The sequence below is a fragment of the Trachurus japonicus genome, chromosome 8 (genome assembly GCF_045865225.1).
Source record: "Trachurus japonicus isolate A0001 chromosome 8, Traja_1.0".
Lineage (NCBI taxonomy): Eukaryota > Metazoa > Chordata > Actinopteri > Carangiformes > Carangidae > Trachurus > Trachurus japonicus.
The window spans coordinates 5463596-5478911 of NC_140914.1; the positions used below are offsets into that span (position 1 = coordinate 5463596).

Consider the following 15316-nt stretch of genomic DNA (forward strand, 5'->3'; position numbering starts at 1 on the left):
TCTGTTTTCAATATATTTTAAATATAAATAAGTTCCATTACATTAGTATAACAATTCCATAACAACAGACAGGAACAATTACTATGTGTTTATTTTGAATTAAAACCCCATAATGTTTTTTTTAATTTATTAAAGCTTCAATGATCATTGATGTTTACCTCATTTGTAATAATGTAGAGATACACACTAATACTAAAAAGAAAAGAAAGAATCCAAAGAGGACAGTGTCATTTTCTTATTATATCTTCAATATCATATGAAAGTTGTTGATCTACTGAGGGTTTGACAGGTGTAGCTGTTTTCTCACTTTCACATTCATGCATGATAACAGTTGCAAACCAAACACTGCAATGTTTTAGAAGTTGTGAGTGCATTAGGGAGATGTTTATCTTGACTTTTCTTTATTCTTTGATGCACTTGACTCTTTTTTTCCAAGGGCAATGCTGGATCGATGCTGTCATCTGGTGGTCGTCCTGGAGAAGTCAAGTGTCAGTTTGCATTCTGAGCTAATAATAACCAGCGCTGAAGTTGTTGTCGTGTGACTGTGCTCACAGAGAAAAGGGCATTTCATTTACAAGTTGTTTATGTTGTAGTTTGAGTTGAACTTTAAAAGGGAAACTGAAGCGATGAAGGCTTTTCTCTAACCTCTGCCTGGACCCCTGTGACTGTGACTCACTGCAGCTCCAGTGAAGGGTGAGTAACAGTTGACTCCATTTCTGCCAACAACAGTCATGTCCAGAGCGTGTGAAACTGTTGCTTCAAGGAGTTTAAGGGGAGACACTACAGGTGAATAGGGTAAAAAAAATAAAATAATTAAATAACAGATATCACCATGAAACTTCCCAAGTTCATCACTTACATTAAGACAAATATTTTTTGTATTACAAGTTTTGTCGAGTGTTATGTTTAGATATGTACATGAGGCAATATCTGATGAAGTATGCGCTAATTTGCATACATTTGCAGAACAGAAATCCGAACAACAGATAAAGCCACATTCAAAATGCTTGTTTTATTTTATTGACATAGAGTCAGAGGTTTTTACAGAGGAGGATTTTGGATATCTCTTTTTATCACTCTGTAAATGAGAAAATACTGTCACCAGCCCTAAATAAATCCAATTTTGCCATGTTTTTAGGAATAAAATGTTGTATAAATCAGGCTGTGAATGATATATCAACAATCCCCTCTGTAAAAATCTTCAGAATATAGACAGGAATAAAACTGGAAGGTTTGGTGTCTCTAAGTGCTGCTGAAGTGGAGATTTCTAGCTCAGAGTCTAAGGAAAAACTCATTTTGAGAAAACGGCCTTTAAAGACTTGTACTGTAAAATTCCATAGATAAATCGTACTTGGTTGCGGACACGGAGGAGATGACACTTTTTGGAGCCTACATCATTGTTCAGGAGAGAGAGAGCTTTACAATGATACCAGTGTCAGACAACAGGCACAGCTCAGTTTGTCACAGTAGCTGTTAACTTTTGGTGAATTTAGGAGAAATCTACTGACGAAAGAGACTAAATGAAGTAAAATAAAAACCTTAATGTGGATTTTCCACCATTTCTTTTGACTTTTCTGAAAGAATACATGTTAAGGAAGAAAAATAGCCCAAAATCTCAAAATTGATCAGTGCATGAAAAAACTGTGTTTTTGCTTGTAGTGCCTCGCCTTAATGTGTGGAGTTCCAGCTCCCCACAAAAGGGGAAATTGCATAAAACCATGTCTTTCCTATTCATTGTTCCTGTGAGAATCCTTCAGCAGAAATAAACTGTTTCCTGTGTGGATTGTATAGGCGTCATCATGTCAAAGGACACGTTTGCCTTCTCGTCCACCTCGCTGCGCTCTCTGAGGCTGGAGCAGGAGTACCAGGACTGGCAGGATGCTCGCCGGGCTCTGGCCCACAGGAGAGCCATGAGCCGGGCCCCGCTGCCCCCGGCCCCCAGACCCCCCCCGGCCCCCCCCAGGCAGCAGCAGCAGCAGCAGCAGAGGAGGAGGCTCCAGGAGGTCCGGGCCCCGCCGCCTCAGGTCCGCTGCAGAGACACGGCCGTCCACAACACCTTCATGTTTGGAGACATGAAAGGAGTGTACGCGGTGCTGAAGGACCCGGGGATGGTCAACGCTCTGATGGAGACGGTGCACGAGGAGATGGTCTGGGCTCCAGAGATGGGTCAGACTTTCTACATGGCTTTTTTTTAATCTTACATACACACCGGGGAAAATAAGTATTGAATGCATCAACATTTTTCTCAGAAAATACCGGTACATTTCTAATAGAGCTATTGACATGAAATGTTCACCTGATGTCGGCAACAACCCAAAAGAAATCCAACATTCATGTCCATAAATTAATGTGTAATAAAGTGAAATGACACAGAGAATAAGTATTGAACACATGAAGAAAAGGAGGAGGTGCATAAAGGTTTGGAAAGCCAAGAAAGCAGCTGTCAGTCAGTATTTAGAAAGTCATCTCATCAGTGCTTTAGTCCAGTTGACGCCTATGAAAAGGTTTCTCATCATCTCCAAGGTGTCACACAGGAAGCCTCTCATGACGGGGAAAAGCAAAGAGCTTCTCAAGACCTTCAGAAACTGATGTTGCAGAACATCCTGATGCATCGGTTACAGACGTGCAGCGTTTTATGCGTTCATGACATTATCTAGATCTAAAAAGAACATTATTTCACCATAAACTGGCCACCAGGTCCTCACAAGACAGAGTCAAAAGAAAACTAAGAAGAGTCGTCCAAGAGCCAAGGATCACTGACAGAGCTTGCAGTAAAACAGTTGTAAAAAAACAAAAAAAAAACAATGCATAATGTACTAAACCACCATGGCCTCTATGCTGCTCACCATGCAGGTCTATTGACACCTTCAATACTTATTTCCCTGCTGTATCTCCTTTACATCAGTTGACGGCCCCTCTGGTTCCTCCGTCAGGCATGTGGACGCTGAGCTCCAAGGTGAAGCAGACGTCGGCTCTGCGTCTGGCCGCCAGCAGAGGACACAGCGGCTGCGTGGAGGAGCTGCTGTTCCGTGGAGCCGAGGTGAACGACGACCCCGGGGGCCGGACGGCCCTCCACGACGCCTGCATCGGGGGCCACGCCGCCGCCGTCCGGCTGCTGCTGAGTCACGGAGCGGATCCTGAGCTGCTGGCTGCAGACGGCAGCGCTCCTCTCCACCTCTGCAGCTCCGCCCAGTCATTCCAGTGAGTAGAGCAGAGCAGCTGGAATCAGGAGGAAGTCAACTTTCATCTTAATGTTTTGTGAAGCTCATCTGTAATGTAATGTAACGGCCTGCCAAGAATGCATTGATCGTTAGTTGCAGCCCTATTAAGAGTCATTTCTTTTACCCAGAACAGCAGAAACAAGAGTAGAAACAAGCAGAAACAAGAATGTTTAAAGGGATAGTTCAACATTTTTGCAAATTCTGCTATTAGGCTACCATAATCTCTATAGCCATAGCAGTAGGTTCATCACCTTTAATTATCGGTGCATGTTGTTTTGAGATCGGCGGGGCAGAGACGTGAGCTGCTCAGTCCCACATCAAACTCATCAAATACACAATCCAACAACTCCTGCACATTCACCACGCTATGAGATAATCATGTGTTTGTGTATTATGTAACATTACAACACATGAAGCAAATACTCTGAACTACTTGCACTTTAGAAAAACCTTCGCCCAGCAGCCGTGTCTGGAATAGTTCTGGCTACGCATTTGCCTCTAAAACAACTCGTAATGTTACATGATTATCTCATTGTGTGGTGAATGTGCAGGTCACAACTTGTCCACCAGAGCGTTGTGGAGTTGTTGGATTGTGTGTTTGATGAGTTTGATGAGGAACAGGGGACCTGTACCGTTCACCTCCACTGTGTTCACTGAGCAGCTCACGTCTCTGCCCCGCCCATCTCAAAACAACATGCACCGATAATTGTAAACCTAACTACTATGACTATAGGGATTATGGTGGAGGAGGGTCTACTATCTACTAACTATCCCTTTAAACTAACAGTTCTCAGTGTAAATTCTGTGTTTTTTACTAGTTAATGATCAGAAATGTCCATGCTCTTCATTGCAGGTGTGCAGAGTTGCTGCTAGAGGGGGGGGCAGAGGTCAGCGTGAGGATGAGGGAGTCGAGGCTCACACCGCTGCACGTGGCGGCGCGGCGCGGCCTGGAGCAGCACGTGGAGCTGTTCCTGAGCTACGGTGCAGACGTGTTGGCCACCAACCAGGAGGGCGAGACCCCGCTGAACGCCGCCTGCTCCGGGGCCGAGAGGCCGTCCGAGACCGGCCGCTACCTCAGGGTGGTCGAGATGCTGCTGGACGCGGGCGCTGACCCCAGAACAGCCGGCAGGAAGCAGCACACGCCGCTGCACAACGCCTGTTCAAACTGCTGCCCCGGGATCGTCGACGTCCTCCTGCAGCGCGGAGCGAAGGCCGACGTCGCCAACTGTGCAGGATACACCCCGATGGACTGTCTGCTGCAGGTGACTGACAGAAAGTAGAAAGGTCGCACACATCCAATTAAAAAGGTGCTGGCCTCAAAAATAAATGTAGATAAAGAAAGAGAAAAGAGGAGACCGCACACTTAAGCTCCCTTTATCTGCTTTTATTTAGGCCTTTAGACATCCAACAATATCAGCAACGTTTAGAGCCCTACTGCTCTTCTTCAGACTACATACAGGACGCCACATTTTTTAACCTGCCCCGGAGGGTCACATGATCAGGGAAATATATCACACATAAAAACCCTGTGGTAAGTAGAAAAGTAGAAAAGGACAACATACAAAGAATTCCATAATTTAAACTAAACCAAGACAAATCAGGCCTACTGGCCATCATAAAAATCTAGTTAAAAATAGAGGCGCCTCTTAGTATTTAGGATGGCTATCTTAGATAGTTACATACTTTTCCCCTGCTGTTAGACCGGCCTGCCCTCCCCTCCCATGAACCAGTCTGCCATCCAGTCCTCCCATTAAGCTGGCCTGCTCTCCCTGCCTCCCTTGCCTACCAGAAGCTTCCTCCTGTTGTTAACATTTCCATGTTTCCCACATTCTCTGTTGTAAACTGTTTCCCTGTCTGTAACAACATCTATTGCACGTCTGTCTGTCCTGGGTGAGGGATCCCTCCTCTGTTGCTCACCCTGGGGTTTCTCCAATTTTTTCCCTGTTAAAAGGGTTTTCTATGGAGTTTTTCCTCAGTCGATGTGAGGGTCTAAGGATAGAGGATGTTGTTATGATGCCATGTGAAGCCCTTTGAGATAAACTGTTTGTAAAAATGGGCTTGCCTTGCCATACAAGGTTACTGTTTTTTAACTTTAAATTTTAGATTTAACATCTATTTATTTATTTATTTATTTTATACATTTAATCATGTTTTGAAGTTAAAGTTAAACATATTTATTTAATTTGCTATAACCTTGGATAGGACAACCAAACCCACAGTACAAATGGATTAACGTTGTATAGAAGTAGGACCACCTCATGGCATACATCAGGAAGCAAGAACATGAGAAGTGAGCTACTACAGCAGCAACCATATGCAGGATACTTCGGCAACCACATACAAATAGAAATAGAACAGTCACCAGACAATTCAATAATCATTCGACAAGTTACACAGGGAGGACCACATCATATATATATATTTTTTTTTAATTGTTGGATATTGTTGGATGTGCTAAATAAAAGCACATAAAGGGAGCTTCAGTCTGCTGCAGGTGACAGGTCTCAGCTGGAGGAGAAGAGATGTAAAGTGGAGTGTTTTCAGCTGCAGCAGTGATGTGAACATGTGTTTTACTTGTTCTTGAAGGTGGTGGAGGATTATCCAGACCAGCAGCCTGAAGCCGTAGCACGATTACTCCTGAACCACGGAGCCAAAGCAGCTTCGCCAAAGGTTGAGTAGAAAAAACCCAAAAACAACCACAGTGGGAGAGCGTGTTGACTGATGCATGTAAAGTGTTATCTATAACAGAAGCTGCTGGACAGGAGTTTAACTGAGAGGAGAGGAGGAGGGTCTGACAGTCTGGGTGTGGTGTGGAAAATCAATTTTTACAACATGAAACAACAGCAAAGTCTTTACAGCAAGGTCACACTTCAAACTCCTGACACAAACACTGACAGTGACTGATGAGCCTGAAACAGACTGTGTGAGAGGAAAAAGGAAATGTGGGAAATGGAAAATAGGGTTTTTTTTATCAACAGGAAAAGTGTGAATACGCTCTCTGCCTGTAAACTTGACTGATCTTTTCATGCACTAATAATGAAGAACAACTCCGTCCTCTTGTCTCCTTTAATGTTGTGTTCGACAGAGAAGCTGGATATTAAAACATAAGACCGTTTATTCATTCCACAAATGGGAAATTTGGTTGTTACAGAAAGTATAAAAATATGCAAATATAAAACGATATAAAACAAACATCTAAAACAAAAGAGAGACAGACATGCTGTACAGTTATGAATACAAATTATATATAGCTCTGGAAAAAAAATTAAGAGACTACTTCAAAATGACCAGTTTATATTCTATTCTATTTATTCTATAAACTTCTGACAACATTTATCCCAAATTTGAAATAAAAAGATGCTTTGTTTTCAGACCTGGTATAAAATGCAAAGAAAACAAGTATATTTTCACTTTTTAGCTTAGGAAGAGTTCAGAAATAAATAAATAAATATACAGCAGTGGTTTTTATACTTTTCCTCATTAAATATGATTTGGTTCAGGTGATCGCCTCATCAGTGCCTCATTAAGTAGAATGAGATGAGCTTCTGTTGAAATGCAATAGACACTCGAATGGAAACGGCTGCCAAACACGTAGAAGCTGATTTAACCCTCATGTCGTGTTCATTTCATTTTTGTGTTCCCGGTCAAAAATGGCCGCACTCATCATAAAACTGTAATGTCATAATTTGTTTCATTAGTTTTCTTAATCAACTTAAGTTCTTGTGAACATTACAGGTTATTTATGGCGTGTATGCCTCATTCTTCTGAGCTAATGGCATCTGACAAATGAGGATGTACTTGAGCTCAGTTATTTACACTGATTGTAGTTCCCCCATTCATTTCTAATTCAGTTCTAAACAACAAGAATGTACAAAAGTGGAATAAAAAGCACAAAGTTGTATGCAAATAAATATAATTCATTTTGTCTGTTGAAAGTCATGGAATCTTAGGTCAGTCTGATCACATTAACTACATTTTTCAGAGATAAAACTTTTAAAGGGATAGTTCAACATTTTGGCAAATTGGCCCATTGCCATAATCCCTATATTCATAGCAGTAGGTTCGTTACCTTTAATTGTCGGTGCAAGCTATTTTTAGAACAGCGGAGCAGAGCCGTGAGCTGCTCAGAGCTACGCTACGGAGGCTCATGGGATTTCTTGGTTTCCCTCATCAAACTCATCAAATACACAATCCAACAACTCCAAAACGCTCTGGTGGACAAGTTGTGACCTGCACATTCACCACGCTATGAGGTAATAACAGAACGTTACCAGACAGAGTTGTTTTAGAGGGAAATTCATGCAAAACCGCTGATGCACGTTGCGTTCAGGGACAGTTTTTCATCAAGCAGTCTCTGTATTTCCCTCTACAACAACAATTCGCCAGAATGTTGAACTATCCCTTTAAACTGTCACATTCGACCGGAACATAACATGAGGGTTATGAAAACTTTGCAGTGGTCTCTTATTTTTTTCCAGAGCTGCATCCACAGTGTTGTATAATGCTCTTCATGTGTTGTGCTGTCTCTCCAGATGTTGAAGCAGTGCGTCCTCTCTCCTGCCACAGTGGAGGTGATGTTGAACTCCTACACATCTGTCCCTCCCTGTGATTGGATGGACTCTCTGTCTGAGGAGATGTATGAGGTGAGATCTCTGCTGCTGCTGCTGCTGCTGCTGTGTTTCAGTCTCTTCTTGTTTGATGACCCAGTGTTTTCAGTTTGTCTGTTTGTCCTCCTCTCTCTCTCTCTCTCTCTCTCTCTCTCTCTGTGTCTCTGCAGGAGCACCGGTCTTTCTTGGAGCTGGTGCGTCGGAGCAGCGGTCAGCCTCGCTCTCTGCAGCATCTGTGTCGATGCTCGGTACGTCTGCAGCTCGGAGCGCGGTGTCACGCAGCCGTCGGTCAACTGGACATTCCCGTGTCCGTGAGGGATTATCTGCTGCTGAGTAACGACGGCGGGCTGCAGTGACTCTGACTGGAGCTGCTTCATGAACACTGTCTGAAACCTACTAATAAAAAAAAACCTGTTTGTTGTTTTATTTATTATTTTAGCTCTTTAACACTTTTATTATCATCACTGATGTTTCTCTGTTGTTTAGACTATGTTTCATTATAAGATTATAAGATTTCTCCATGGACAGAACATGCAAATAAACACAACTTTACTCAGTGGTAGTCGATTATTAATCATTTATGTTTTCTTCTATTTATGCAGAATGGGTGGTTACTGTGTAAACTTGAATTTCTGCTGAAATATGTTGCACTATATACATATATGAACTGCAAAACTGTGGTACCAGATATACTTTTATCATCATTCACTTGTTCAACCTCCATTCAAGGATACAACTCACTGCTGTAAATGACTATAATGTACTTTTAAAATGTTTATGTTTGTTTATTTCAAATATAGTTATAATGACACAAAAAACAAGTATTAAAACCATAGTGATCAAACAGAAAATGTTAGATTCTGATTTTCAATACAGTAATGAATTGTTCAATAAAATAAACAGACAAACGATTCAGTTCCATTTAAATATGATATATACATATCATTAGACTATTTCTAACTTTTTTAATTTTTTTTTTTTTTAAATAATGCTAACAATACCTAATTGGGACTTTATGTATTCATTAACTTGCTCATATGACATGTATATGACCAATATATTTATATATTGGTCATATATTATAGTACACTGGCATATAATTTCTTATGTCTTCTATCTTGTATGCATATGCATATTTTTTAGGAAATTAGTAATTAGTGATCTGATGTGATGTTATTGAATGGGACAAGTGAGTTTAAAGGCAGAGTTAGCTGTAGATGATTCCATGTGTGGGGCATAAACTGAGAAGGCAGACGTCCGGATTTTGGGGATATTATAAAATAAAATAAAATAAATCATATATCAGTAAATTAAATGCTATAATAAAAGGTAGAGCCCATAGATCTAATGTGGCTGGATGTTGTTTCCATTCCTATTTACACTGTGTTGTTGTCCTGCAGGCGGGGCAACAAGGAGCCGCCGACCTCGTCATCAAAACAAGCGCTCCCTCTCTCCCTCTCTCCCTCCTCCCTCTCCGCCTCCTGCTGATGACGTCGCTCCCTCCTCCTCCTCCTCCTCGGTGTTTGTTATGTGGTTTTCCAGGAGCAGCTGTTGACCAGCAGCGCTCAGCAGCTCCGTCTTCTTCCTCTTCAAAAAAACATGCTCTGATTTCACAGCAGCCAGGTAAGAACCGACCCCCCCCCCTCTCCCTCTCCCCCTCCTCTTCCTACACCCCCCACCCCCCCACACAGGTCGTTAACGGACTAACGCACGAGCTCCCCGATCGAACCGAGCCGCGAGACCCGTAAACAGCCGAAGGTCGTTCGGGTTTTTTCTCTCTTTTTTTTTTTAAGCTAAGCTAGTTAGCCACTAGCTTAGCCCCGCTAACCGTTAGTTAGCTACGAGCTACAGCGGATAAACAACAATATAACAACCGACAGCGACACAGACGGAGGTTTTTATAATTTTTGTGTTTATATATGTGTGTTTTAAGGTTGAATATAAGAATATAAGGAGAAGCAGGACACAGGAAACACGGTTTGTGTATTAACGTTAGCCGGCGGGTGGTTTGGAGTTAGCGCTAGCATCACAGCTACAGTAAGTTAACAGCTGTTTATATTAGCTGCTGCTGCTGCTAACGCGTTTAATTTACAGCCTGTAACGATGGTAACAGCACACAAAGGGGTTGTTGTTTCTGGTAATTATCCTGTGTGTAATTATAGCACCTAGTTGTGAATCAGGGTCTTTATAGAGTGTGTGTGAGAGTTCATTAGAGGGGAGGAAGAGACGGTAAAACAACAGTAGCTTTGTCCTGATCCTGGAGCTGTTATGAAACTATTTAGCTTCTGGCAAAAATCTGATTTTTCTATATTTATATAAAACCAAAAGACACACGAAACCAAGTCAACATCCGTAACTGTCACTTAATTTTACATGAGAACAAGTTGTACTACACTGTACCATAATTATTCTTACACTTTGGTATATTTCAATTATAAGCTATTATACTAATGTGTTATAGATCACGTGGTGTCTATTATATTAACATTAGCATATTTTACAAGGTCTTTACCAGTTGCTGTACTTTATTCTATCATATATCCATAATGTGTAGGTGGTGTGACATTTACAACCCCCCTCTAGTGAGGAGCACTTTGGTTCCCACCTGCCATTGTTTGCAGGGGGACAGATGTTGATGTGACGATCTATAAGCTGCTGCACGACGTGTCAAACTGGGAGAACAGAAGTGATACGAGTTCAATGAAGTTGAGTCAACTGTCCCTTTGTGTCAGGGATGATTACAGATTCAGAAGACAGTAAAAAAACAAAACAATAGACATCTGTCAGCAGGGGAAAACAAGTTAAAGAGTTAAAACTTCTCACTTGCCTTCATCTCTCTGATTGTTAATTAAATATCTTTTGAAGTGCTAGTTGGGGGGGAAACATCGTCTTCTGCTTTAGGGAATAACACAACAAACACCAATGTACTGTTTTCTGAGTATTTATAGATTAATTGAAAAGATAACTGTGGGGTTACTCATCAATGAAATGAATCATTAGTCACAGAGAACGCCTTGTTTAGGAAAATCCAGTGGATTGGAAAATGTGATGAGAAGACAATAAGATTTGAATTTTTTTTTTGTCACACCTGCACAAAACCCCTGTGAATCTGGATTTGCTGTAAAAGAGCTGCTGTCGCTCGCTGATAAGCAACGTAATGTTCACAACGCAGTCAGAGATAAACGGGGCAAATACCACTGTGTGTGTATGTGAATCTGTTGTAACCTCCCTGACAGTCAACACGTCACCTAACGCCACGTTGTCAGTGGAAGTTGCAATTGAAATAATAAATAGATTGCAGTAGGGATGTCACGATTATAGATTTTCTTGGTATGATTATTGTCAGAGAAATAATCACGGTGTTACGAGTATCACGATTATCATGCATCAATACATTTCACAACACTATGAATGTGTAAAATCAAATATAGTCAATTAGCCTATATTAGTAATCTGAATGTAATATAGGACCAGTTATTAATCCCCCGGGGGAAGTGTTTGAAATATTTAAGTCATTAATAGCCATCTATACCAAATGTTTAAGTTTATTTTAATAATTTTTTTTAAATTACAAATGACCCGCTAACATTTAAATTCCTACCAATTCACTGTTACTTTAGATAAATGGACCAGTATCTGTGCATTTTCCTACTTTGGCGCACATCTGCCGATATGGTTCCGACATAATCTTTTTCGGAAAGTGACGGTATTTAGGAATCTTTACGATCAATTAAAGCAGAAGTAAGCGGAATATTTGTGTTAATATAAGTCTTAAATAGTTATATCTTCCGACGGCAATCACTTACAGAGCGTTTGGTCTGAAACACGCATCTGTCAGTCACTCTGCTCTGCTGTAAGCCGAGGAGAAAACTTTCCTTGTATCCTACAACCTTTATCCAATGAGGAGAGAGAACGGCATAAAGGGGCGGTCCTCTCTGTGTGTGCAGCCAAGGGATGCGCGTGAATGTGGTGACGTAGGGACGAGGGCGGGGACTGCTAACTCCATCAGCTGACAGGAAGTTAGCCAAAACCACTGGATCGCTTACTTCTGCTTTAATCGTGTGTTGTCGTCTCCCCCAGGTTTGGAGGACAGAGATGGCAGTGTGTGCACTGACCATGTTGGATGGGATGGAGGAGGAGGTGACGGCGGCCGGCGGCGTGCTGCTCCTGGTCCTGGCTCTCATCCTGGCGTGGCTCTCCACCCACGTGGCCGACCGGGGCGACCACATCCTGGGCACCATCCTCACCGTGGGCGCCCACGCCTCCCTCATCGGACTCGGCGGTCACGACAGCTACGGCGGCGTCGGCGGCGGCTCCTCGGGCGCCGACGCCCCCCGCGAGCAGCAGGCCCCGGCGCCGTCGCAGGAGAACAAGCCGGACGACGGCGAGGGGCCGGGGAGCGAGCGAGGGGAGGGGGAGGGGGCGGAGGGGGTGAGGACTGATCTGCTGCTGGACATTCAGAGCAAACAACCGCAGGCTGGAGGACTGAACGCCTCAGACGAAGAGGAGGAGGAGGATGAAGTAGAGGAGGAGGAGGAGGAGGAAGAGGAGGAGCTGGAGGAGGAGGAGGAGGAGGAAGATAAAGAGGTTATAAAGCCTTTGGCAGCTTTGACCGACTCCATCATCACCACCACAATCGACTCCATCACCATGGACACCACGTCCATCTCAGTCCGGCTGAAGTTTTTAAACGACACGGAGGAGGTGGCTGTTGTGGAACCAGAAGATACCGTGGGAATACTGAAGAGGTCGGTCAACAAAGAAACACATGATAAACATTAAAGAGGAACTAAGCAGGATTTTTATCTGAATGAAACAGCTTCAGGAAACTAGTGCTGGTAAAAGGGATAGTTCAGCATCTTGGCAAATTGGCCCATTGCCATAATCCCTACAGTTTTAGGAGTAGGTTCGTTACCTTTAATTGTCAGTGCAAGCTATTTTTAGATGGGTCAGAGCTACGTTACGGAGGCTCATGGGATTTCCTGGTTTCCTTCATCAAACTCATCAAATACACAATCCAACAACTCCACAACGCTCTGGTGGACAAGTTGTGACCTGCACATTCACCACGCTAATAATAATAGATACGCTAGATAATAACACAACGTTACCAGACAAAGTTGTTTTAGAGGCAAATGCAGAGACTGCTTGCTGAAAAACTGTCCGCTGAAGGCAACTCGCATCAGCGGTTTTGCATGAATTTACCTCTAAAACAACTCTGTCTAATTAAGAAACATTAAGAAGAGTCTCAGATTCCTAACCGTATACTTTGTTTAAAAGGAAAGTTTTAAGTTTATCCTTGAAAATAGAGAGGGTGTCTGCTTTGCGGATTTGGATTGGAAGTTGATTCCAATGAAGTGGGGCCTGATGGCAGAAAGCCTCCCAGACTACTTCTAGTAACGTTTTGGTTTCCTTTTACAGACTATAGGAAGCCTGTGTATTTTGGGAGTGCATGGTCCTATGTTGGTGATAGGGCGCTATAAGTTCCTCAAGATACAAGGGTGCCTGTGGCCATGTAACGCTGTTTACACTGCACGCCCCCAAAAAAAGTCGCACACTCTAATATTTCATTGGACCGCCTTTAGCTTTGATCACAGCACGCATTTGCTTCTGCAATGTCACAACATTTATTTCCATCCAGAGTTGCGTTAATTTTTCTAAGATTCTCAGTGGGGTTCAGGTCTGGACTCTGTGGTCACATTGGACCACATTTCTTCCTGGTTCCCCCACTCTCTTTCCAATTTGTAATAATGAGTTGGACAGTTCTTAACCCAACCTTAGTCTCATCAATCTCCCTAGATGTTTTATTTGCTTGATGCCACTTTTGAAACAGATGAACATCTTCTCCACAACCTCAGGATGTCTCTTCCAACATGGTTGTTTAAGAAACGAGACTGCATCAGTTAGGGTTAAATAAGTTGTTGCCAGCTGAAGCATAATGCAGTAATTATCCAATGGGAGGCTCTGACCCTATTAGCTTAGTTGAATCTAAATTGGTGACTTTTGGACGGGCTGTGTAGGTAAAGAAGAGGACTTTAAAATCTTCTCAAATTCACTGGGAGCCAAAACAAACACGCCCCGTAACCCGTAACCTTGTTTATGACAGATAAGACTACACAAATATATGTGACTGGACTTGCATAGTTCCCCTTTAATTCATTAATTAATTGATTGATTGATTGATTAACACGCCTCTTCTTTCTTTTTCCCGTTGCAGTAAATACTTCTCAGGTCGGGAGCATCAGATCAAACTGATCTACCAAGGCCAGCTGCTGCAGGATCCCGATAAGACTCTGTCGGCCCTGAACATCACACACAACAGCGTCATCCACTGCCACGTCTCTCAGATCCTTCAGGAGGCCGGCGGCGGTCCGGAGGAGGGGGCTCAGGGCGTCGTCGGGGCCGGGGGGGGAGGAGTCGTCTCCGGGGGCATCCGAGCGGCGGGCGTGGCCATCAGCACCAGCAGCCTGGTGGTGCCGGTGTTCGTGGTGGTGCTGGCCGTGGTGTGGTACTTCCGCATCAACTACAGGCAGTTCTTCACGGCGCCGGCGACCATCTCCCTCATGGGCGTCACTGTGTTCTTCAGCTTCCTGATATTCGGGATGCACAGCCGCTGAAAGAAAGAAAGAAAGAAAGAGAAAGAGAAAGAGAGAGCAGCAGCAGCAACACTCACAGCTGAATGTTTTTGAGGTACATTAAAAATAACTGCAGCAGGTGGGTGAGAGTCTGGAGAGACGGACTAATCACAATAAAAGGCCTCGGTGCAGAAACCACAGAGTGTGAATGTGAGTGAGTGAGTGAGTGTGGGTTGGTTGGTTGGTTGGTTGAGGCTGTTTGTGCATGTACCAAAATAAAGATGAGTGATTGTACAGTGTACATGGGTAAATAATAATCTGCAGTGAGTGAAATTCAGCTTCAACTGAACCATACTTTAGCTTCTCGTCAAACAGAACACGACCGTTCACTTCACGCCGTCTTTTATCAGTCCGGCTTCATCTCCTCCTCCTCCTCCTCCTCCTCTGCTCTTTTACTGTCGTTAATCCAGTTTCTGTGTTTTAAGAAGAAAAGAAGAAAGTAATAATAACCGATAGATGCAAGACTCTTAACTCTTTGGGAACCACTCACTGTTGTGCTGTGTGTGCCAGTTTAACTCTTTATTATTATTATTATTATTATTATTTTGTGTTTATGTGGATGATTCAAGTTCTATGTAAGCAAATATAAACTGTACAGCTGCCTCGGTGCTAGGCTGAAAAGTTGAGATATTTTTGTTGCTATGTAGAGAACGGGGCTAATTTAAATAATCAGTTAGACACGACAGAGACTTTTTGAGAAGAGAGTGTAAATATATTTGTGTATTTTCTGTAAATAAAATGAAGGAATTAATCAGATGAACCTGCATCTGGCACTTAACAAGGATTATGCTGGACTGCTCTGGCTTCAGTGATGTTTCAGATTAAAGCATTTCAAACCAAACCTGTTTTCACC

At 42.9% G+C, this 15316-nt stretch overlaps 2 protein-coding genes across 4 annotated transcripts; both read left to right on the plus strand.

The window, feature by feature from the left end:
- Positions 1–445: 445 nt before the first annotated feature.
- On the plus strand, positions 446–8254 carry asb16 (ankyrin repeat and SOCS box containing 16). Its single transcript, XM_085783393.1, has 8 exons — positions 446–488; positions 594–693; positions 1792–2166; positions 2934–3201; positions 4075–4483; positions 5808–5891; positions 7754–7864; positions 7999–8254. The coding sequence occupies exons 3-8, from the start codon at positions 1800–1802 to the stop codon at positions 8182–8184; spliced, it is 1425 nt and encodes a 474-aa protein (XP_085639519.1). The 5' UTR covers positions 446–488; positions 594–693; positions 1792–1799; the 3' UTR covers positions 8185–8254.
- A 1094-nt stretch (positions 8255–9348) lies between these two features.
- tmub2 (transmembrane and ubiquitin-like domain containing 2) lies at positions 9349–15304 on the plus strand. Of its 3 annotated transcripts, none has more exons than XM_085783397.1 (3): positions 9349–9392; positions 11863–12576; positions 14046–15304. In XM_085783397.1, the coding sequence occupies exons 2-3, from the start codon at positions 11924–11926 to the stop codon at positions 14443–14445; spliced, it is 1053 nt and encodes a 350-aa protein (XP_085639523.1). In that variant the 5' UTR covers positions 9349–9392; positions 11863–11923; the 3' UTR covers positions 14446–15304. The 3 variants fall into 3 exon arrangements, with proteins under 3 accessions (XP_085639523.1, XP_085639524.1, XP_085639522.1); XM_085783398.1 differs by lacking the exon at positions 9349–9392 and adding an exon at positions 9424–9722 and having other exon boundaries at positions 11909–12576; XM_085783396.1 differs by lacking the exon at positions 9349–9392 and adding an exon at positions 9424–9451 and having other exon boundaries at positions 11909–12576.
- The last annotated feature ends 12 nt before the right edge of the window (positions 15305–15316 follow it).